The sequence below is a fragment of the Eleginops maclovinus genome, chromosome 20 (assembly GCF_036324505.1).
Source record: "Eleginops maclovinus isolate JMC-PN-2008 ecotype Puerto Natales chromosome 20, JC_Emac_rtc_rv5, whole genome shotgun sequence".
NCBI classification, from domain to species: Eukaryota; Metazoa; Chordata; class Actinopteri; order Perciformes; family Eleginopidae; genus Eleginops; species Eleginops maclovinus.
The window spans coordinates 8,441,988-8,466,033 of NC_086368.1; the positions used below are offsets into that span (position 1 = coordinate 8,441,988).

Here is a 24,046-nt window from a genome sequence, read left to right on the forward strand (position 1 = left end):
AAAATAAGTGTCTCTTTCACTGAATAATTCTAGAGAGGCATGAGGTTGGTAATACTTTCATAAGGATGAAGAGTAGATCAATAGAAGTGGCAAATTAATGGTAACCATAGAGGTTTCCTCATCTCATCACATGGTGCGCATGGGCTACAGGTAAAAATATGATGCATGCTTTACCAGGTGTTGTCAATCTGGACCTCATCGACTGGGATTTCAGGAAAAGAGTTTAATTTTATTTTTATTTTTTTTCCTGGCAAATGCACAAAAAGATTTCTAATGCCCTTAGTGGGATGTTGTGAAGTGATTCCACAGTTAAAGACTGAATAAATAACGCCATGTGGTAAACTGACTTATCATTGTTTGTTTTTTCACACCCCTGTTAATAGCTTAGTGGTTTTAACCACAGTAAATTTAAACCTGTTGTCTTATCAACTGCCTTTTTTCGTAAACAGCTTTTCAAAGAATTTGCTGGCTCACATCCTGCTAGATGGGGTTTTAGATAAATACTTAATAGCTGGTGGAGAGTCTCTGGTGAGGCCTCCGTGTCAATCATTCTCACTTAGAGTCATACATTTCACACACATATACTCATATAAGCTTAATCTAACCCACCTAGCCTGAAGGCATTGCTTTGCCCTTGGCACGCCTGGGCACATTCCAGTGCTGCATAACTGACATATGTCACATATTTTCTTTGACGTTAATGCTTAGGCGCTGAAAAGGTCATTTTAAAATTATAATGGTTGAATATATGCCGTAGTTTCTGTGGATAGCTACTGTATTTATTCATAAGCTTACATTCATGTGAGTCATTATAACTATATATGTGTTTGCACACTGTAGACCAGCAATTTACAACAGAGGAGGAGCTATTTAATGCATATATACATTCAACTTTGCTGTAAACACACAGCAATCGGGGCTAGTTATGTAGCCAGGATGATTGCCAAATGTTTGTGAAGGTATTACAGAATCGAGGCAGCTTGGAATGAGTGAGGGCTTGCAAAAGGGAGACTGGCAGATTAGTCTTGGGTTCCTGAAGGCAGCAGGATTATCCCAGGGAGGCTAGTGGGGGTCACGTCAGTTGCACTCAGACTAAAATCCCCATCCGAAGTAGACGTAGATGAAATGGCATGTGCAAAAAAAAATTGCTACACGTGTTTTAACCTGGCTGTAACACCAGATACAGGTGTGGTTTTCCAGAAACCAAAATCCCAAAGGACCCAAGGGATTTGAGTAACATGAGCGAGTTACTGGTTTGGGGTCCCTAAACGCTGCTTCAAAGAGATGAGAACAAATGGGGAATGTGCAAAAAGTATTTCAGTAGGTCTGGTGCAGACAATGAGAAAAAAGGAAGGATACTAGCACAGTGGCCTTGCTCTGCTGCATGGAAGTTTGATGAGGAATTTGGAAGGGCATCCATCCAAGATCTTCGATTTGTGGATTTCTGCTAACTCCTTTAATCAGAGACATTAGCGATTGATTAAAGACTAATGGAAGTCTTACTTGCAGTCCTGTGTGGTGATTGTTTTTTTTATGGTATCTTTCCTTAGATTACGTCAACAGAATTGAAATTGGTTTAAACTGGCACAATAAGAATCTGCCCAACCCTTCTGTTAATATTTACCGTCAATAGAGCGAATGGATGCTATTTACATCACATCAATTTGCAGTTCCTGTGTGAATAGATCAAGTGCTTGATCAGAGGCCATAGGGATATCGAATATGTTTTTTTTATGTCCTACATTATGGTTGCTTTGCTTTCCTAGGTAGATGACTTATAGAGAATATGTCCGATTGGGAACCGCCAGGGTCCTCAGAAGAGGTCAAATAACTTCTTATCAGCACCCTAACAGGTTCTGGCCTGACAAGCTCAATTAGCCAGCATTTGGTGCAGTGTATGAGGGGACCACGCTCTCAGCACGAGGCCCATATCAACAGAACCAGGGAGATGACAGACACACCGGGTCCACAAAGGCCTGATTGTGGCGGTGCCTGGAAGGTGGGTAAATGGGTAAAGGGAAAGGAAGGACTTAAGTTCTCAGGGGTTTTGTGATGTGGCTGATAAGAATCTCCCAGCTGAATGACAATGCCACTGTAGAAAGTCTTCTAGATGAAGTACTCCCATTGAGGTCAAAATACTTAAATGAGCATAACAGAAGTGATAAATGAGTTTTGAATGAAAGGTTGTTGTATTGAAATTGAGGATATAACGTATCTAATACATTTTTTTCTGTTTTGCATACTTTAGCATTAACTGTCAAAGGCATCCTCAAGCTGTCTGGCTTTGTCAGCAGCTGTGTTTCTTTTGGAAAATGCAAATAGATAAATGGTGAGATGTTTAGGCATGTAACCCGACTGTTTTCAGAAAACAGTGGCACATATTTCTGGATAACAGCTTCCTTGGATGGCACAACAGTGAACATGTTGATGCCCATGCCTATTGCAACATTATACAGACAGATAACGAAACCCATTAAATCTATGATTTCAATCACAGCTAGTCATTCCATAGTGGGAAGCCTGCCTGCTGGCATGGCGTGCACACAGATGGAATTCAAGCCATCGTTTGCCAAACTTTTGTTGGCCCTTTTCCCCATTGCAACACTTTAATAGCAGTGAGGTACAATACTGTGAATGATGCGCACCTAATCACGCTGTGTGCAGGCTTAGTTCATTCTCATTATCTCAACACTTTGTAACAAAAGTAACATAATAAAAACTACTCCTGGTGTCATTGAAGCATACACAAACATTTGCTTTTTAAATATCTACATTCTTGTGTTGAAAATGTGTTTACTCGTGTAGAGGCGATCATGACCATCCTAGTCTCCCTAGATCACATACAACAAAACTGTAAGGTTGAACCTTTTTTTTTGTTAACCATCACAAATATATATATATATCTATACTGTATATTCAAGTTTGCAAAATGCCACGTATGGAGGTTCAGGTTGTAGATGAGTCAAACAAACAGGAAAGTCTGACTCCAGTCCCTAGGCCTTTCACCCAGAAGACAGTATGTGTTCAATGAAAAGTAAATTATTCCCGTTTTTAAGCAAAATCATGATATTTTTTGTAGTTTTTCTGCCTAAACATAGCCAAAAGGTTTGGTTGTGTTTTTAAAGTGTTTACGACGTGGTTGAAACCGACCACCGTAATCCAGGAGAAAATACTCTTTCATTGAAATGTAAATGTGTACAGCAGTTTAGTTTTTTATGGGAATTTACATTTGTAGGACACAGTGTCTAGGCAACACACCCAAGATTTGCTGTGTCTAGCTCTGCTCAGAACATGTGCCTGTGTCTTCCTCCTCCAGCAGCCTCGAGACAAAGAGCGCACAAAGAAAAAAAAAACGACTTAACTTCAAGCAATCTGTTGAAATAGGTCATTATGTTGGAGGCATGCTGTGAATGCACCGCCTCCCCAAATCAATACATGAAACGCTATATTTAGTAAGAAGGTCGCAAGGAGGAGTTATCAAAGCTGTACATGGAATGAGAGACATGAACGAATCAGCTCTGCACTGGAGTCGGGCCTGCTTATTTTAGATGCAGATGGTTCCAAAATGTCTTCTCTAGTGAGGGTTTCTCTCTGTGGAGAGTTGAGATATCCCTCATGGAGGCTGAAAATGTCACATTCTGCTCAGTGTCAATGTCATCATGTTACCCTTCAAGGTGCTACATTGAGACAAAGTAATTGGACATGTCTGTTTTGGGGGGAATTTCTGTTATATTACATGTATTTAATTGTATGATTTAAAGTTTTGACAGTTGAGAATAACTTTTTGGTTTTCATCACAAACTGTCACATGACCATACAGTACACACATTTTAGTTTGGAAAAATAAGTTACTTTACATCGTACAGAATTAAAAATGAAAGAATTTACCTTGCTAAGACATATATTCCCCAGTAATTAGCAAATTATCTAAGTAAAATGCTTCATTGTTTTAAACAATGGCTGCAAAAATCCATAAACATAAGTGACACCTGCCATTGATAGACCCTAAATGGGCCAAATCAAATCATATTAAAGGGAGAGGAACATTAACATTAACTTCATGTAATGTGATTAAAGAGTACATATTATGCACATTTTCAGGTTCATATATGTCTTTTGTGCCTCTACTGGGACATGTTCAGCACTTCTTTTCACCCTCTGTCTGAAACCAGAGCCAAATCTGCTCTGATTGGCTAGCTGGCCGGCTTTGTTGTGATTGGTCAACCACTTAGAGATGTGTCGGAAATGTCTCGGCCCCTTAGCTTATCATGTATCACAAGCGTTACATAATGATGTCATTATGTTAGACAAATAAACAAAGGAGTCCATTTGGGGGGGGCAGGGGGGGCTTGCTCAAAAAACCTATATAAAAAAACACTACAGGAAAGGGAAAACTCCAAACAGCAAAAGAAATAGTTGCTCTACACTGTACTATGATCACTTCCTTTCACTTATTTCCATCGCTTCCGTCTTGTTTAAACTTTACCTATCTCCATGTGAGCTGACAAGGTCTGCTTTTTGTTTCAACCCAAATCCTTAACATCGTCATGACATTGCACAGTGAAAAAAAGCTAAGACAAGAGGAGAGCAGAATGAAAACAACCTCATTAATATCTGTGACTAATGTATTCCAGGCGGTTTTTTAAGCCTGTTACTTGACAGAGGAGAGATGCCCGCACTGGGAGGCGGTGGCCCTGGTGTGCGTCGAGACGGTGCCACACTGAGTCGGTTGGGCGGGGCGGAACGAAAACAGCCCACACATGAGAATGCACTGATCTCTCCCCCACCTGATCTGCCAGCTCTGTGGAGACCACACAGCCTTGAGATGACAACAATAAACCAGAACACAGGTCCCAGCACGAAGTGAGCATTTCACGGGCATCAATGCACTGCGAGGCCAATCCAGGCTTTGTAGTAAACATTGGCGGGGGGTTAATGTCCGGTCCAGAGGAGTTGGGTATGTGATTATTTTGTTTAGTCTGTCAGCTGGGTCTCACTGTTTCACTTCCTGATGCAAACGCTGTCCTATGCATTTCATCCAGTGTTTTGAAATAGATAGAAAAATCTATTTTTATTTATCTTTTATGTCAATACTTTGAGGAAATGGATATTCAACAACCTGCGTTGGCAATTTTGCATTGGAATAACTTTAGTTTGACATATTGCACTTCAATATAGGACCATAACTTATGTACAGTATGTGTTTACTTTACCAGGAATGCAGATGTCTTCAATCTTTTAGTTAAAGAAAGTGTATCAACTCAAGTCTTCTAGTGGAAATAATTATATTTTTGCAAGTTATTTAGCTTACAGTACATAGTTAAATGTTATTGTGTCTGAAATTACACAGAATTGTAATAATATTCAGCCTATTAAAAAGTAATTACTGCATAATTACCATCTAATTTTCTAACATGATGAGGACATAAAACCATTATGATATCCCAGCACTGTACTTAAACTCACGCTGTGAGGTGCACAGGAAGCAATTGTTATTTTTCCGCACAAGAAAAAACACAGCCGCCTTCTCATTAGCTTTTTGTTTACAGTCTCACCTCCTACATCTCCAAATAAATCCAGTATAAACAGGAGTATCCCCAAAAGGCTTTACAGTATAAACTGTGGGAAAGTATTGCTAATCACAACGCAAGGACCAAGAGGTGGAAGAGAAGAACAGAGGGGGAGACGAGTAACATGTGGAACCACTGGTACATTTAACAATGTAGTGGTAGGAATTATCTAACTGACTAGATAGGGATTAGCCTAGCTGAATGTGCTACGCCTTTCATCTGCCAAGGCGTGGGTAAAAAAACGTACCCTTTGGATGAACCCGGTTCTTCACAAGAGTTATAAGAATGAGAGAAAGCGTCTCGAACCGTACCTTTCAGCTTGGGAATTCCTCAGGAGACTTGAACAGCTCATTATATTGAGTAATGTATTTGCTTAGTAGCTGCCTAAAGGGAAGTAACAAAGTTTTAACATTCAGAAAATTCTGTAAGTAGTACATTTTACAAACCTGAGCTGTCCCCTGCAGCAACCCCCCCCAACCAGCTTTCAACAATTAAGCCAGGCCACTGGAGCCAAGATTGTTTTCCTGCCCAGCATCAAGTAGGCTCATCCTGCAAAATTACCTTTTTAATTGGGCACTGTTATAAACAAGCACAAGCAGGGAGTGAGATTATTAAATACTGCTAACAGTCAACAGAGTGTGACGGAATACAAAACCAATCTTTGAAAAATGTAACAGCATGTGTTAAAATGGAGCTCCCAGTAAAGTGTTTTTGTACACCAAATACCTAATTATTGAAAGTTTCTGTCTCTTTTCACAGTTTTTTGCCATACTAGGAGTATATGTGCTGCTTACTTCAACACTTTGGTCCACACTAACATATCAAATAAGATAATCCATGACAATGGGTACAGACAGTTATTGGGTGCAGACGATTAATCCTATTGACATTGCGGATCAGCTGATTTTTTCTTTGGCACCACCAGTTTTCACTTTTCCTGTGAAACATATCAACATCTACTAAACGGAAGATTTCCCTCTAGCACCGCCAGTGGGTCTTTTACTTTAACAAAAATTAGCATACTAAAAAGCGAACCTAAGATTGTGAATAGGCTAAAAAAGAGAGAAAATAAAGTTGTTAGAATAAGCAGCTGAGTAAAAAGCCCCTGAGAGCTGCTAGCATGTCTGTCGACTCGTGTTAAGTGGATCGTTATTAGGCCTTCTTGTGACCTGATAATCATCTGACTGATATCTGAACCTAATATAAATACCTATCTGGTATGATGTCAGTTTGCAGGTGTTACTCTTTCATTAATATCCCCTGGGCCTTGACACTCAATATAGGAAAGGACAAAGCAATATCTCTATCGACCAGAAACATATTCACCAGTATTCTCAGTCGGGAAGTTGCAGGTTACACCTGGCAAAGAAAACAAAGCACAGTCCTGCAGCGGTGGCTCCCGACAGGGGAAAGCTTAACTTCACATTGACGGAGCTTTAAAGGCATGTGTTCAATTTCCAACTCAAACACCACTCGGAAACCTCTCGGGGAGCACGATGACAGAAAACTTTGCTGTACCCGTTCAACTTTCGAGTTTATATTAGCCGGGGGATTTCTAAACAATTCGGAATTAAATCCCAAAGTCAAATAAATCTCAATATAAACTGCTTGATTTGGTTGTTGATTTTGCTCAAACACTGCATAGGCCTCGGTGTGTAGATCAAGCTTGTGTGGACACGATCAACTCGTAGGGATTCACTGAAGTTAACAGAGATGTTGCCCTTGAGTCCAAGGATACCTTCCGTTTGTTGGTTTTTCTTATTTGGTTTCAGGCACTGGAATTAGCTGTCCATTTACCCCACCCTTTTTGTTTTCCATTGGGAGCGGCAGGGCGGACTTTCTGCATCTAAATCAGTTTGATTGCCAAGCAATTAATGCACAGGAATTTATCTTAATGACACACTGCGAGAGAGAGATATCGACAACTCGGAGATTTACAGTGCATGCTGAGTCATGGCACAAAACAAAGTGGACCTTTCATTGTCCAGCAAGTTATCTAGTAGATGTACTGCACAGTGAAGGAGACTTTCAATGTACCTCTTTTATGTGCATCAACTCCATATTGTGCTTTTAGGGATTTTTCCCTTTCCTATTCGTGTTATAAAAAGCCTGAAGCGCCTCAATTGAAATCCTTTGTCCTACTTCTGTAACATTATGACATCACTATGTAACACACACGCTTATATTGGCTAGCACTCCAGCACATTACACATAAAAAAAAAATGCCACAGTAAAGGCAAAACATATTAGGGCCATTTTAAAGTTGTTAAATGTTAGAGATGGAAAAAGTGGCTTTCTCAACGGACAGTCAAAAAAGTATATATTATTTTCAAGTACTGAGGCAAGCAGCCTTTTATGTATTTGACAACCACACTTTTTCAGAATAATAACATTTGTTTGGAAAGGAGCTCTATCAGGAAATCTTCTAAGTAATCCCTCAGTTGAAGTCAAAATGTTGGAATCAATGAAATACTGCAGTTAGGAAGTTTGCAGCATTAATACTCTGTGAAGTTTTCCTTTAAGGCTGCTCAGTAGAGATGATCTCTCATGGTTATTAGCACAGTATCTTGACGGGCATTGAGGCGTATCACACTGATAAGAGAAGAGGAGCAAAAAAAAACAAGCTCTTACAGTGTCTTTGTTCATATTTCTCTCCCTTGTTGGCTTTCCATTCTGATCTATCTCTACCCTCCCATATCTCTGCCTCACAATGCCGCTGTTTAATTTTTGATAACCTGTATTTTAACAGGCGAGAGATCTCTGTTGGCGGGTGATGTTGCTTATTTTAGACTCCATTGTACTTCTGGATTCTTCTACGCACTGGAAGAAAATGCCTTTTTCTTTGCTGGTAGAAGTACTAAGTCATACTGAAGGGCTGTTGCACACTGAAGTCATAGAGTTACATAAGGTGCTGTCGTCAAAGTTCTTCTCAAAGGAACCAACTGTCAAATAATTCAACCCAACTGAGCAGCAACACAATGAATAGCTGGCAAATTATATAAGGAACAGATGTTTTTGTAGTTTCAAAGTCTGGGCACATATTCAGGTTGAGCACATGCAGCAACATAAAGCACCTTTATGTGCGGAGGATATTATGCTACAATACTATGATGTATTATGGGATTAAAGGACCATCCGGTGTGATGGAAAATATAGACTTAAAGGGGCCTTGTTTTTGATTTCTGAAGATTTCCCTAAATGTAGTTTGTTGTATTGTTTTTGGTGCATGTAAATGGTCTGCATAGGCTGAAATCCCGACGTTTGTCTCCCATACACTCCTGAACACCTCGATTTGACTCCTTTGATTACTTCCGTAACATAGTGACATCATTGAAGACAGACGCTTCTACTGGTTGGTGCTCTAACACATTGTACCTGATAGGCTAAGGGGTGGGTCATATCTAAGAGGTTGACAATTTCAACAGAGCCGGCCAGCTATCCAATCAGAGCAGACTGGGCTCTGGTTTCAGACAGAGGGGGGAAAGAGGAGCTGCAGCACAGGCAGTGTGAGAAGAATACAGACCTTTTTGAACATTAAATCATGTCACAGTAGAGGCACAAAATACAATTATAAACCTGGAAATTAGCATAATATGTCCCCTTTAACCCTTTCAGATTCTTAGTGAAGGACCAAGGGGTGAACTATGTGGGAACAACTGTGCTCCTCTCCTGAATACTACAACAGCAGAATGCATGTGGCATATCCCACTCATGTCAGGAATGAATAAGATTTCTCTCTCTCCGCTGTCACTTTTAGAATAGCTCTAATATAGGTCAACGGCATACAACACCACAATTTTCTCCCAATGTTGACCGAGTTCTAATATATCATTGGAAAACAAGGTCACTGATACTCCCCAAGGAGTCCTGTCTCAAAAAGTGAGCCCAATTTTTTCTCATCTTTTATCCAGACAGATGCTTGATCAATCAGTCTTAGCCGAAAGGGCTCTAACGGGACACGATTCGAGGACATCTGAGAGAGCACACATGAGGGGATGTTTTGACAAAGCCCCAGCCTTGTCCCTGATGAAAAGTGGAGGCACATATGGAAGGATCTCTATAGCATACACTGCACAGCTCTCATTTCCTTGGAGTCCCTACAGCCTGGCTATGGTAAATTTATCATGAACCAAAGCAATAGGTCTCAGGGTTGTCACCCAGCTTTTCCCTCATGGAGAAACACCAGTCTGTGGTCATCAGGCTCTGGTATCCCGGGGCTCAGGGTAAGACAGGAATAGGTGTTACAAGCAAGAACCAGACCTGCAGGAAGCCTCCACAGATGACCAAAAACATATTAAAAAAAAGGTCTTGGGATTGTAAGAGGTTGTAGAGTCTACATTTGAGATTCAAAATGTAGTGTGGGATAACGAGGATCGTGACAGAGGGGGCATTTGGAGCAAGGACCGGCATGTGCTGAAACATATGGAAAACGTTTAGGGGATTAACAGGCCGTGATCTTTGAGTTCAGGGAGATTCACAGGGGTAGCAGGTCACGTTATCACGTCCGCACATGATGAATGTGCTGTGAAAACGTGGATGATTAAGAGTTCTTCTGTGTGGGTATACAATGTTCCAATGTGTGCACATAATAGCATGGTACATATATGTAAATGTATCCATGCACGTAATGTAATTTGTGCACTTATACAGTATGTCTATAAGAAGGGCTGTATGGAAGATTTCACTCATTAGGTTTCTCCCTTCCTCTCACTAATGGCTCCCCCACGCTTCCTCCTCCTACATGGATGTGTACAGGAACAGAAAAGACAGGAGGGAAGAAAAGCACCTGGCCATACTGAAATCCTATCACAGTGGGGAGGAGGGGATGAAGGCTCCTGAATGTTCCCCGGGGGCCTCTGCGGACAGGATGACATGTCTTGAAGCTTGTCTGCTTGCCTCCTGCTGTTACGACATCCTACACCGTGTCTATCTCTATCAAACACAAATCACCCTTTATTGGGTTTAAACGAAAGCTGCACTAATGGAAATTAAGTGATATCGCCTATGGTGCAGAAATGAAGTCATGTTGTCTATGATAGCATTTAACAGACAAATGTTGCAGCATCTGCTCAGACGCCAATTTGTATGCCTTATGCTTAACTAAACAATCTTCTCCTAACAGCACCCGAAGCCGCCATCAATCTAAGAGAATAAGTGTGGCTTTCACTTACAAACACATAATATTGTGTGAATGCCTATTGTGTAGGCAGACTGTTGACATTTTGGTCTCCCACTCTTGTATCGTTATTCTCTCCCACTCACTCTCTCACGCCGTCACCGCAGCCAAATGCAAACCTTCCTTCATCTCTGTTTGCACAATGTACAATGCAGCAAAAGCCTTGAGGGGGTGTGTTTGTTTTGTTTTTCGCTTTGTGTCTTGTTCCAGCGCGGAACACTGACATCCAGTCATCAGCGTGGCTGTGCCCCACGTGCGCTGTTAGTCAATTAGAGCTGCCATTAAAGGCAGAGGCACCCAGGGAAATAAAGGCGGCGACGTGGATTCGTCTGCACTATGCTGATTTCCACCCTCAAACCCTCTCCAGACGAAGAGGCTGCAATTATTGGGATTCAGACAGTGGGTTAGGGGGACTAATTTCCTGCTTTCGCCTCCCCCCTCCTCTTTTTCATGCAATCATGTCTATCCAATCATGGCACCTACCTTTGCACTCGATCCCCCTAACTCTCTTTATTCACAACCGCATTAAGTTGAAGAATTACTGAAGCCTTAATGTAATTGTTCTGGGTGCAACTGTAGGAGCCTCGCTTCCGAGCAGCAATACTGCCCCGACCTCACCAAGAAAGAGACATTAAAGAAGCCCTATTCTGCTATTCCGGTTCCTTTTCCTGTAGTGTGTTATATAGGTATTTGTGCATGTAAAGGGTCTGCAAAGGCTAAAATCCCCCAATTCTCACCCATAGACTCCCCCCATGCCTGAAACGGCTCCATTAGACTCCTTACTTCCATAACATAGTGAAATCAGTTTGTAACACTCGTGTTTCTATTGGCTAGCGCTCCAACACTTTGCACGTGATAGGATAAGGGGGGGATATCTTTAAGCAGTTGACCAACCACAACAGAGCCGGCCAACTAACCAATCAGAGTCGAGTGTGCATATACTGTAGAATTTGCTAGTTTGTCCACTGGGGAGGCATGTTTGCCAGTGAATCTCCGTTACAAATGCTTGAGGTTTTTTCTTAATATTTACTTCAATAAGCATTGAACGTTATGAACTGTAATTGGATCTAAAAGTGTGAGTACCTACAGTAAAACACTTTATACAAAATGCACTGCAATGTACAGCACTTCTTTGTATTCTTTGAAAAAAGAAAAATCGCTATTCCCAGGCAACCGGATTGGTTTCACTGGCAAGCTTATTGCACATAAGTGGAAGAGCGTGCAGAACATGTAACAGTTGGACTTTGTGTCCACCGTCCTGCTGTGTGATATTATGTGTCGATTATTCTTCCAACAAATCTGGACCACAGGGCCACACGAAATGAGCTGCTGTGTTTTACGATGCTTTCCCTTCCTCACCAAACACAGTAATTAAGAGAAACACAACAAAAAGATGACTCCAACAGTTAGTGCGGCTGTGACTGATTGTCTCCATCTGAATCTTCACTGTACTATAACGGGAGCCACGCTCCCACAGCGGAGACCCTTGAACTCACACTAGCATGGGGTTAGATGATCAGATTACAGTGATAAAGCACACATGGGCATTGTTAAGCGAGTTTGCAATTCCACCCGTGAACATGGCTCTCATTGTGCACCAATGAAGAGAATGTTTTTCATTCTGGAAGTTAACAGCAAGGGCAAACAGGACCTTATGTGTCCATGTGGTGCACCATCTCCTCGGGGCTCTAAGGGGAAGCAGGATCTCCCTTTTCAGGGTCGTCCCTGATGAAAAACCCTGGCTTGGTTCAGCATTTCTTACATGAGGAAACTTAATCTGACTTGTAAGACAATATCAGAGAGAAAAGCCTTCAGCAATTTGATGTGCACATCCCCTATACCATCAATATTTTGACAGATTTCATGACAGCATAATTATTTACCAGGATCCCTGCCAAGGATTTAATTGTTACATGCGTAATTACACGTTTAGTTGTGGGGATGTTGGAACAAAGCTTTGGTTGCATCCTTAACATTACAGTACAGTCTCTTTCATCTGGGATGCTTTATGCTATGTCTCTGTAGCTCCATAATCCAGCTATGAAAGAGGATACCTTGCAAACCCCTCCGAGGGCACCTCTCACAAATCAATTCATTACCCCATAATATCAGCAGGCGAAGGCGCATCTTTCATAGATCAATTCATTATCCGACTTCTGGCAGTTGAAAGGCAGTGACTGACCGCAGCTTTCAAACAGTGATATCAGCTTACAGTGTTTAGGAAGATGACAAGAGTGGTGGTGGCCTTCCATCAAAAAGAAGCTTCAGAAGAATTTGGTAACTAAGCATGGAATAATATCCTTTTTATCTGTTAGGGTTTGATTTTTGGTAGGATACACACTGCCGGGTTGTTTACACCGAGGCTCATAACTATTGTATGGAGCCATAAAATCCTTCCCCATGGTTAGCGTTTTGCGGCATTCTTCAGCTGCACTCTCAGATAATGCATCTTTTTCATAAAGCTTTAATATCCAGTCACGTGATCAGGAAGTGACGGAGAGCCGAACGGTGGAAATGTGTGTACAGGAGGAGAGTGTGCTTCTGTCACTGCAGTTTGTCTATGAGCCCCTGCAGTGCTCAGATCTATAACTGTCACTACTGCAGAGGGGGTGATGAACAAGAGAGCATGCAGGCAGCCTCTGGACCTTGGCTAACAAAGCCGGTGTGCAGCAGCACGTAAAAAAAGAAAATAAACAGGCGGGTGGTCAGAAGGTAAAAATCCTATTCAGTCAAAAGGTCCTATTGTGTGAGGATATAAATGAATCAACGTGCTTTCCTTGTTGCACTGACAGAATGTAATTGTATAATCCCGTTTAGCACAAAAAATGACATGACCGAGGACACCCCCGAGATGTTTCCAATCCACCTCGCGCAGTGAACTACATGTAGGTCAAAAAACAAGCGGCTTTGTGTAATAACGTGGGGATGTGGATTCAGAGCGGCTCGCCAGAGCAGAGTAGCGGTATTCATGTTCCCTTTTATTGGCAAGTATTCCTTAAGGAGGGAGACTGGTGCCTGTCCTCATTAGTAGTCATTGAACGGGGCCCTGGCAGTGTTCAGGAGGCAGCACCCATCACGTATCCCCTCCCAGCACGTAGACACCGGGGGTTGTGTTGTAATTACAGGCGCACATAACAGAGGCAGCAACACAGCGATCTGAAACGCAGGTGGGAGGTTTGTTGTGTTGGCTGAAGCAGCACGGCTCCAGTCTAGCAGGCTACGCAGTGTCGTGCTGTTTCAAGTGATCAAGATCCCTAAGCACGTAGAGCAAATACCACCTGCCAGACGGCTGAGAGGGCATGGCACAGGTAAACGTTAGCTACATCGATTGTTTTTGAAAAGGCGGAATCGATTTGCCTGTGAGGTATTCCAATTGATAGGAAAATGAAGGCAATTTTGAAAAACATCCTCTTTGTCCGCAGGGAGGAAAGGAGGCATCTACCAACAAAAGATGAGCGCAGAAATTGCTGTTTTCTTTGAATTTCTGTTAAGCGTGAGTTCTGTTATGTCTGAATAGAGGTGTTTCTCTGTAGGCTGGAGCGTTTCTATAGTACTCTTTAAAAAGCAATTGTAAAGGGTGCAAGAGAGAACCTGAACACGCATGTCTTGAGGTTTAAAAATTAAGTAAATAAATATGTTTCCCTGACAAGATGCTGTCGTGATTTGCAACCATCGATGATCAACTCCAATCCCTTTATGTCAACTGAGAACATTTTAATGGACATTGTTTTACAGCCACAACTTTAAAAGGCAGCTGTGTATTTTCAGATCAAGCCCCAGGCATACTTTTTGCCAGTGCCTTTCTGTTGTAAATAAACATTAATCATTTTCATAGAAAGATGATGGCGTCAATGAAGTAATTTATTCAAAGAATGCATACCTTCCGTCATGTTTTTTTTAATCCATGACCATGTATCAGTCGCTTATATCAATTGAATGGGGATGAACATATCCCTAGAGCAGTTCACAGTGAGGAATAGACATCCTTTTGATTTGGATCACTCTGTTATTATGGAAGAAGGCTTAGAAAGCATTATAAGAGCCGAACATACCTCGACAGACAGTCCCATTCTCCACAGCCTCGTTCCCAGCCTTGCACATGCAGCGTCCTATGGGAACCATCCACTCTCCATCTCCATTGCAGTACAGCTTAATGGGCACGTCCACCTCCTCAGCGTTGGGGATGCAAACACCTCGTGCAGCCACCAGGGAGGTGCTCTCGGCTCCTGACAGTGTCTCCTGGAACAACGCCCCGTTTGTGATGATACGTGGGCACTTCCGATAGAAGACGCGAACGGCGATGAGCGACATGCAGCCGCCGTAGTCCTGGAAGGCGAGATAGAAGCCGTTTCGTGACACAGGGCCAAAGCTCCGGATCTCAGTGTTGATCTTCATCACTCTGCCGCCTAGATCCACCTGGGAGAAGCTCTCGTCCGCTGCGATGGTGTCGACTTTGATCCAGGGGTTCTCCATCCAGGCCGGTGAGGTTCTGGTGGCTGTGTCCGAGTCAGATTCGTAGTAATAGAGGTTAAATGTCTCTTTACAGGAGCCTGGCACGTTGGGAATGCTACTGCAGTCCCTAACCGAGAACTTCATCTCTACGTGGATCCGCTGAGCGCCACGACGCCGGATGTACTTTGTCCTTACCCAGTTGTTCTGATTGTTGTCGAAAACATTGCAGACCTGGTACGTCCGGATGGTGTTCATATTTTCATCATAACCGCTCACCTCCTCCCACTGTTGGCAAGGACAAAAATACACAGTCAGTTCACATTTCTACATTTGATTGCTTTAAAAAGAAGTCAAACATAATTGAATGAAAAACAACACTGGTAATTAAGGCACAAAGTTAACTCGATTCATCCAATTAGGCGCAATTCAGCTGTAAAGCAGTAAACGGTCTGTACGCTTCCGATTAATATAAAAATCATAAAGCCCCGCTGATACCTATTTGGTAGCAATAACAAGATTGTTTTTCATGCATACTTCATAATACTTTGATTACTGGGATTAATCAAATCAAGCAATGATTTGATTACATTGATTAGATGATGCAAAAAACTAAATATGTCCAATAAACCAGTTGCGTTATACCAATCTAAAAGGAAGAAATACAAAAGCTCCCTTTCAGTGTGTACTCACATTTCTTGGCTTAAAAAGGACATATTATGCTAATTTACAGGTCCATATTTGTATTTTTTAGCTCTACTTTGACATATTTACATGGTTTAAAGTTCAAATAGATGGGAGAGAAACTCCCTCTGGAGGATATTTTGAATGTTAGCCTTTGCAGACCATTCTCATGCACATAAACCTACATAAGACACTACAGGAAAGGGAAAAGCCAAAAAAGCTTAATAGGGCCTCTTTAATATTACACAGATTCATCACTCTGAGACTTACTACAGATTGTTGAGTAAAGTAAATACATGTATTTTATTTGTTAATATGAATAAGAGATTGGTATATCTTTTTTACAAATGATACTTTGGGGTTCAGTGTTCATTTTAGGGCTGTCTAAATGATCTTAGTGTTGTACCAAGGCTCATTTTGACTGGTGAAATAAGCAAAATAAGGTTGGCATTATCAGATTTTCATCTGACGCCCTATTTGGCTTATAGACTTAATAAGATTGCATTTTTTCCTCCTTTAAAAGTTGAAGCTGCAAATAACTGTTACATGTACTTTTGCTTGAGTACTGTATTATGGGGTGTTAAAAAAATGTGCTTTGTACAGGCAGAGCGCTTTGATGTTGACCCTCCCTTTTCCTCTCCCCTCATGGAGGAAACCGTTCACATCTTGTAATGCTTTGAGAGAAACTGGAGACGTGACATTAAGACACTTAAACAGAGCGGAGAAGTTTCTGGTTTATGTGATATGCGTGTCGTACTTTAATACTGCGTCTTAATGGGACACATTCATAGCACATACGGTAATGGGTTATTGACATTGCGGTGAAAGCTCTTTCCCTACAGTGAAGCACTGAGGAAACATGACATGACTTTTCCAATATCAAAGTCACACTAAAGTGACATAATCATATTACACAGGTAATCATATAAAGAAAAGTGGAGGGGCAAATTTCAGTACGCTATTGCGCTTCAAAGTCCACGTATTACACACCAACTGGAATACTTGCTCTGTCTATACAGACTCCAGATGCAGCCTCTTTGGTTTCCCTGCCCCTTGGCCATGGATCAAACCAGCTTTAAACACCATGCGTTTTAACCACCGAGCAGGTCGTGACCTTGACCCCAGCTTCTCAGCTAAGGAAAAATGCCACTGTCAACCCCCCAGAGCCACTCCCCACCCCAGAATCAGCTGCACCCTCTACTGCTTCCACAGCTCGACCTCCCTGCTTCACTCTTCACTTCACAGCTGATATAATTTCTCAAATTAGTGCCCACTTAGTGAGGATTTTTGACAGATTCTGACAAGTTGGGAGAAGAAAGTCACCCCTCTTGTTGCGAACCAGCGTTCTATCAAACACGTTCTGACTAATTAGAACGGCTTTGGTTCTTAATTCCCATGTCCTAATTAAACACTGAGTCAGTGTGATGCCTGGCTCGACCCAAACTCAAATCCAAACCATCAAAAGAGCCAACCAAAACAAAGGACTGAAGTGCGGCCAAAAATAATAGTACAATTATAATGAGAGTAAACAGAATGCAGCTTAACGAACAAAAAAAAGATAATAAGACGTTTTTATTGGTGTCTTCGTGACCCTTTCTTCCTAATTAGCTAAATGAAAAACTATTTTGTAGTTAAAGTTGTGAATATACCTATACACACACAAAGAAATCACATAAAAAATGTTTATTTTGTGCCAGCTAGTATGACTTGACACATTTAGTTTGTAAGTGGTCTTACCAAAACACTTTCAAGAGAGTTTTTTTAATGAGAAATCTGTCTAGAGGCCTTAAAAGAAAAATAATTACACAAATAACTACCATCATGCAGGTTGTTGCTGGTGTGGTTTAAGGATCTGTCTTTTGGCCCATACTAGCAGACATCATCGTCCCAGGTCATGAGCAGCCATTGACCTTCCCACTTGTTGAGGAGCAGTGGGGGGAGCTGTGGGCCAATTAAACAAAAGCGGGCAGTCCGCTTCTACTGAGCACAGAGCATTGGACAATCGCAGTTTGATAAAAACTGAATGAGGAGACAGGTGGGGGTTGCTGCTAATGAGGGATGCAGACAGGGGAAACTGCAGGGAAAAAGTGTTGGCGGTGACGGGGGGGGGGGAAGGGGTTGATCCGGGCACAAAAAAAATCCAAACAAAATGTGTTTTGATGGAGGGCCCCTTTTTGTCCTGTCATGGCCTCTTTGCCCTGCTTTCATCACAGCCAGTGGAGGGAAGCAAATGGGGCATAATAAGAGCCTAACGATCAAGCACGGAGTGTGAAATTAGAAGAAACGTCTTCATTTTCACAGCTCTTTCCCCCGGCTCTTTGCTGAGAGTGCTGTAAAAAGGGTGGTCATGTGTTTTAAGTATAGAAGGTGGAGGTAACCCTGGTGCTGGATGTCAAGATGGATTAGTTAGAGGGGATGAGCCGCCCTTGGATCATAATGGAAAGAACAACTCCTGAGATCCTGTTACATTTGGCAGAAAGTTGTTTTTCTTGTTCTTAAGAGTGTGCAAATCTACAGCCATAGGGTTGGGTTTATTGAATAGTGCATTGCTGTAACAGAAAATAAATACATGCTTAAGGCTTGAATGATCAAAGGCATTCTCTTAATAGCCAAAGGCATACCAAATATTATTAAGAGTCAATTTGCGTTAATGAAGTTTACGGTATTTTTCAAAAGTATGTGACATGAGACTCTTCGACTTCAAAGTAAATAACAAGTAATGTTTGTTTTTTTCAGGCTACACTGAATGTGCTTCCTTCCTCTGAGAAACACTTACTCATCCAAAAAAAAAAATGAACGGTGTGAAACATAATGCGTGACTGGCTCCAAACAAAACAATTTTTAAGTTTTAATTGGTCTCATTTGGGTCCAATATTCTTGGGTCAAATATGGTTTGCAAACAGTGTTTATTTTAACCTGCTGGGTGTTATCTCCTAATTATTCAAAGCAGACTCAAACAAACACACCTGCTCGTGATATCTGAGTGATCCCTCATTTGATCCTTATTAAAGACGTTGCATAAACAAAGCACGACATGATGTTTAAGTGTTTTTATATTGAATTGACCTTGGCGAATATCCAATATATTACAAAATTGTGGAACAGAATGGTGTACTTTGAATCCCTTTAATAAGAGAGCACACCTGCTGTTTTGATAAAGCGTGTTAGATCTAGATCAAGCAGCAATGTGCAGCTGCCCTTTTTCTGTTGTCAAAACAAATTCCCGCACCTTTATCGTCTTGCCAGTTTATTTGATTTCCAACTGTTTCAACAGTAGTCTGGCCATCTTTTATTTTCTAATTAAACTTCTTTTAAAGTGCAACTTTGGAACTGATGTGCCTGTAACTTATTTTTTTCAATCAGAAGAGACTTTTGCTTAAAAACACACTTGTAGACATGTGCACAAGATGATAGAAATGTAAACTACTCTTTGGTGAATAGACCCCATTGTGATATCAGATATCTTAAGGGGGATATGCAGTCGTAAGTAGAATAGAAAACCCACCCGGGGTCCAGACACTGGTGGTGAAGTTGATGGGATGAATGGATGCTAAAGATCTGGATTTATAAAGAGTGGATTTCTGATTAGTTCAACCTGGGCACTGGATATGATGACGCAACCTGAATGGAGTGGATGGGGGGCTCAGCATTAACACCCGAACCCTCAGGTCTTCTGGTACTGGCCTTTCAATTATACCCAGGTGAAAACAACATTGAGGCATATTTGTATTATTATGACAGCCTCTCAGAAGACCTGAGGGCAGCAGAGAGCGTTCATAGTTTTAAGAGCAAACTCACCTTTCAATTTACCTTTAACTGAATTGCATTTTATTGTAATGTTATACTTATTTTGATGTATTATTTTCATTAATATTATTTATTTTACTTATTTATACATGTGTTGGTATTTAGTGTTCTTTAAATCACAAAGCTATGTGTTCTTCTAGTTATTACCTGTTAAGAGGCAGACAGATTGTTTTTATTTGTACATTTTATATGTGTTTATAATACATTTTGATTTGATTTGACAGCTGACGCGGTAGAGGGGAGAACACATTTAAAGTTTAACTGGAGCGCAATGACTGGCTGTTGGAGATGGTATCAAAATGTAGTTGGTTAAGAGAGGACGCCCATAATCAGTTGATAAGATGCAGCTGAGGAGTGAATACATGTAAAGGTAGTCTTCCTGACTGATGCTACGCTTTAGTTTCATTATGCTAGAGAAGCCACTTCACTGTCTAAAGTGAATTTAGATTGTTATGGTAATACTAAAGCAGGAATAGTAGAGACTGCTACGCGTCAGCTGCTCCTCTTCCTCTGGAGTTATACGAGGTGCTACAGTTCAGTGTCGCTCACTAAAAATGAGGTTCACAATCAATATACCCTCTACCACTCCAGCAGAAAAAGAAAAGTTCAGCTGACCTGCAATCCATATGTCTGCATGACAGTATGCTTTCCACTTTTTCCTGTAAAGCCAACCGGAACACACTGTCAAGCTGCCTGAGATATAGCTTAGCTTACCTCCACACCTGAGACCATTTACCAAAGAAAGTTTTTTGCCTCATTGACCAGACAGAATAAGTGCTGTCCTCATCCAACTAATTGCTGTCTCCTGTGTAAGCACAAATTATGCAGGAGCTACTGTGCACTTTCCCATTTTACATTTACATCTTCTCCATTTTATTCCAAATTGTTTTACAGTTGGCAAGCAGAGAAGGGGTTTAGAGCTCAAGAACACTCAAGTCACCCTTGTTTATAGACCTTGATTACAGTTGTAGCCCTGAGGGGTTTTACAACAGCAACATTGACACAAAAGGTAAAATAAACAGCTTCTAACATTTGAATCTAAATAAAGAAAGCCACAAAATTCAAATACATTGTCACCTAGTTGTAGAAACCTTGTGATGGGCCTCATTTCAAAGGATCTCTACTTTCAAGGACAATCAGGCAAGCAGTGAAGAGTCAGCTTACAGACACGTGTTTGCATTCAATAAGACTTTCAGTATATTGCTCCGTTTGGACTAACTATTCATAATTGAGTTGTCCAAATTTTCAATTTCCCGTACATCTGCGCAACCAGGAAAACCTAGCCAACAGGCAGCCGGTCATCAAGTTTGTTGGATGCAAAAAGTCTACCACAAATACACTCTGACTAGACACTAGTCTTCAACAACCAGTCAACAGTTTGATAAATAGATTTGTTTCGCAGGCGCAATTGGAAGAGTTGTTGATGTTCACTACAGTCATTTGATTATGTTTGAAAGTATCAGAAAAGTAAAGGAAGATTCACCCCAGAAGCAAAGGTATACTGCCTGCATCCACCTGTAAGTGTAACTGTAAGAAGTTATATTAAAGCATTTATATTCTATTACCACATTGTTTATTAATCCAAATTATGTCTTTTTGCGGTAGATACAGAGAAATAAAATATCTGCATTCACATGATACACAATTCTCTTGGTTAGGCAGCCAGTCAATTTTTGTTTCTATGGCAAGACCCCTGCTAGCTTGTGCTGCTTTATTAAGTTCATCTGATTGGCTGTAGATCAAAAGTTCAGCGATAAATTTGTTAAAGTTGAAATAATTTGAACTCAGTGACAATTTCGAGCAATGTGCATCGACGAGTGTAGAGCTTCCACCAAGTCGGGGGGGCACCACAGAAACACATCGGCAACGACAGCGCAGACCTGTTTGACTGCATGTCAGGAGAATGCAGCTTTAAAGCTAGGTCAAGACAACTACGTACATTAAATATGTATATGTATATATATATATATATATATATACCGTACATATACATATTAAATATATTTTTTCTTTTTTAAATGAGAAAAGATGTGAAGTAAGATTTTGGATATCCTAACATTAGCCATGTTAGTGTTGTCTTCCAGTTTGTTTTAAGTCTGCATTACAGTAAAGGGATGTAATATTCCAAAAATACTAGACTATTCTAAATGTTCTACTTGTTGCCTATCGTCTCTTAGTCATTGTTGGTTTCACTGATGAATATTTATCAAAAGATCTCTGTGTACATTATTTGTTAAAGCATTAATGGTCAATCCTATACAATAATGATGTATTTTGTCAAATATATCGTCTTATTTGACTTTGTTTTTCATTTCCCCAACCTTGTCAGAAGAGAGTGACGCATCAATCAAGCAGTGTTGTGAACGCACTTTCAGAACATTCCAAGATTTCATTGTTTTGACATAACGAGAGCTGTGTATTTATCACATCTTGTCATTACAGTGTTTGAATTAACCGGAACCAGCTTCACTAGCCAGAGCCAAATTACATATCACCGCTCTATCACTGACAAAAGTAAATAAATTATTCACACAAAAGGCAGGGAGAGAGAGCCAGTGGAAAACTCCTGAGGCGCAGTCGCCCCATTTGCAGTTGTGGGAAATCTGTCAGAGCAAGAGTGCCTTCCCCAGAGGGACACAGGACAAATGACACCCACTCTCTGCATTCAATTACTACGAGAGGCCATGGGAGCCAAATCCTGCTGTAGACTGGGCTTCATAGAGAGGAGACACACACACACACACACACACACACACACACACACACACACACACACACACACACACACACACACACACACACACACACACACACACACACACACACACACACACACACACACACACACACACACACACACACACACACACACACACACACACACACACACTTAAGTAGAACTGTCTGCTGCAGTCAGCTCCAATTACCACTGTCCAATACTAATGTACAACATGTGAAACTACAGGAACAATTCCATCTTTTGACCATTATTCCACGAGATTGCATTGTGTTTAGATGATTCTTTGCATAATTCAGAAAATGTTATTTCACAGACTTAAATTGTGAATCATAGTCACACATTAGAGGTCGCTTTAAACCAGTAAAAGAGTAAATCAAGTTTAACAAATGACTTGTATAGAAGAAGAAAACGCTGTGTGAAGAAATGCCATGTGGGTCTGCCACACATGCCCACAATAATATGTTAACAACCTCAATCCTATTCCAAAGGAATGTTAATACAATAAGCAGCAACTTCAATGAAACAGAAGGGAAGCATTTGTTTTTAAACATTGTGCAACATTCCTGTGTCGTGTCCCCAAGCGACACTCGATAAATCTTAGTATAAACCATTGTCACACATCCATAATTACCACACCACTTTATTATATTCTCCGCATACGCAGTTTTCCCTCCACGGTAGCTCTGTGTTCTCCCTGCGGCCATAAGTCTATCTCTAAATGGCTGCTGTTGTCATTACTTCAGCTGCAGAGTGAGAGGGTCAGGAGGTCTGACCTGATGTTCACGCGTCTCTCAGCTCCAGTTGAGAAGAAACATTGACCACTTAACCCTGCTATGCTAGCCGGCTATACATTATCTCCATGTCAGATGGAAGACTGTCAAAGGGTTGATATCTCTTAGGAACTTTACTTGGACTGATGTCAGAGGAGCCGCACAAGTTTCATTTCAAATTCGGGTAAGTCTAGGGCTAGACGACTGGGAAGCCTATTTTTATTGCGCTTGTAATGACTGATATTGCAAAGTTTACATGATTTGCACTCACTATTTTAATTCACTTTATTTTAACATACTAATGTGTTATTTTATTATATCTTAATACATTGTTATTTATGTTTGTTGATATGTTAAGCCCAGACAATTGTGTTTTGTGATATGAGGCTATATAAATGAAATTTGATTTGAGATTGTAGAGGAAATTATAATTTGTACTATTCATGTTTTAATTATCTTTAAGAAAATGTATTAAAATTATTACTTTTTTTAAAGGATTTTTTTATTAATTTGTATAATAACATTTTGCAGGCTGGAACTGTTATGCATTCTTTACCAAACATTGTGGCTACAGCAATTTAGTCATTACTCCAATTTTGATACAATTTCAATAAATTGCGCAGACCTCACCTTTTTGCGTATGCGTATACTAAAGTGGCCCAGAGACACATGTCCACATACATTTCCACTATACTGGCTGCCCTGGTTTCATTGTGGTTGTAAGTGAGGTATTTGCTTTATTACCAGAATCACAAAATGTACAGCTGTTAAACCTCCTAATCTGATAATGGGATAAAATGCATTTAGTAAATAGTACATTATTTTCCAGTGTTTTCAGTTTTCAAAAATA

The 24,046-nt window shown here is 40.8% G+C and overlaps 1 protein-coding gene across 2 annotated transcripts in view; it reads right to left on the reverse strand.

Annotated features, from left to right (window-relative positions):
- The window catches only part of ephb2b (eph receptor B2b), a 127,744-nt gene that overhangs the window by 56,743 nt on the left and 46,955 nt on the right, over window positions 1–24,046 (reverse strand). For both annotated transcript variants that reach the window (XM_063911152.1, XM_063911151.1), the window contains exon 3: window positions 14,799–15,483. In XM_063911152.1, coding sequence (XP_063767222.1) covers window positions 14,799–15,483 — 685 coding nt within the window. The remainder of the gene's footprint in view (window positions 1–14,798; window positions 15,484–24,046) is intronic.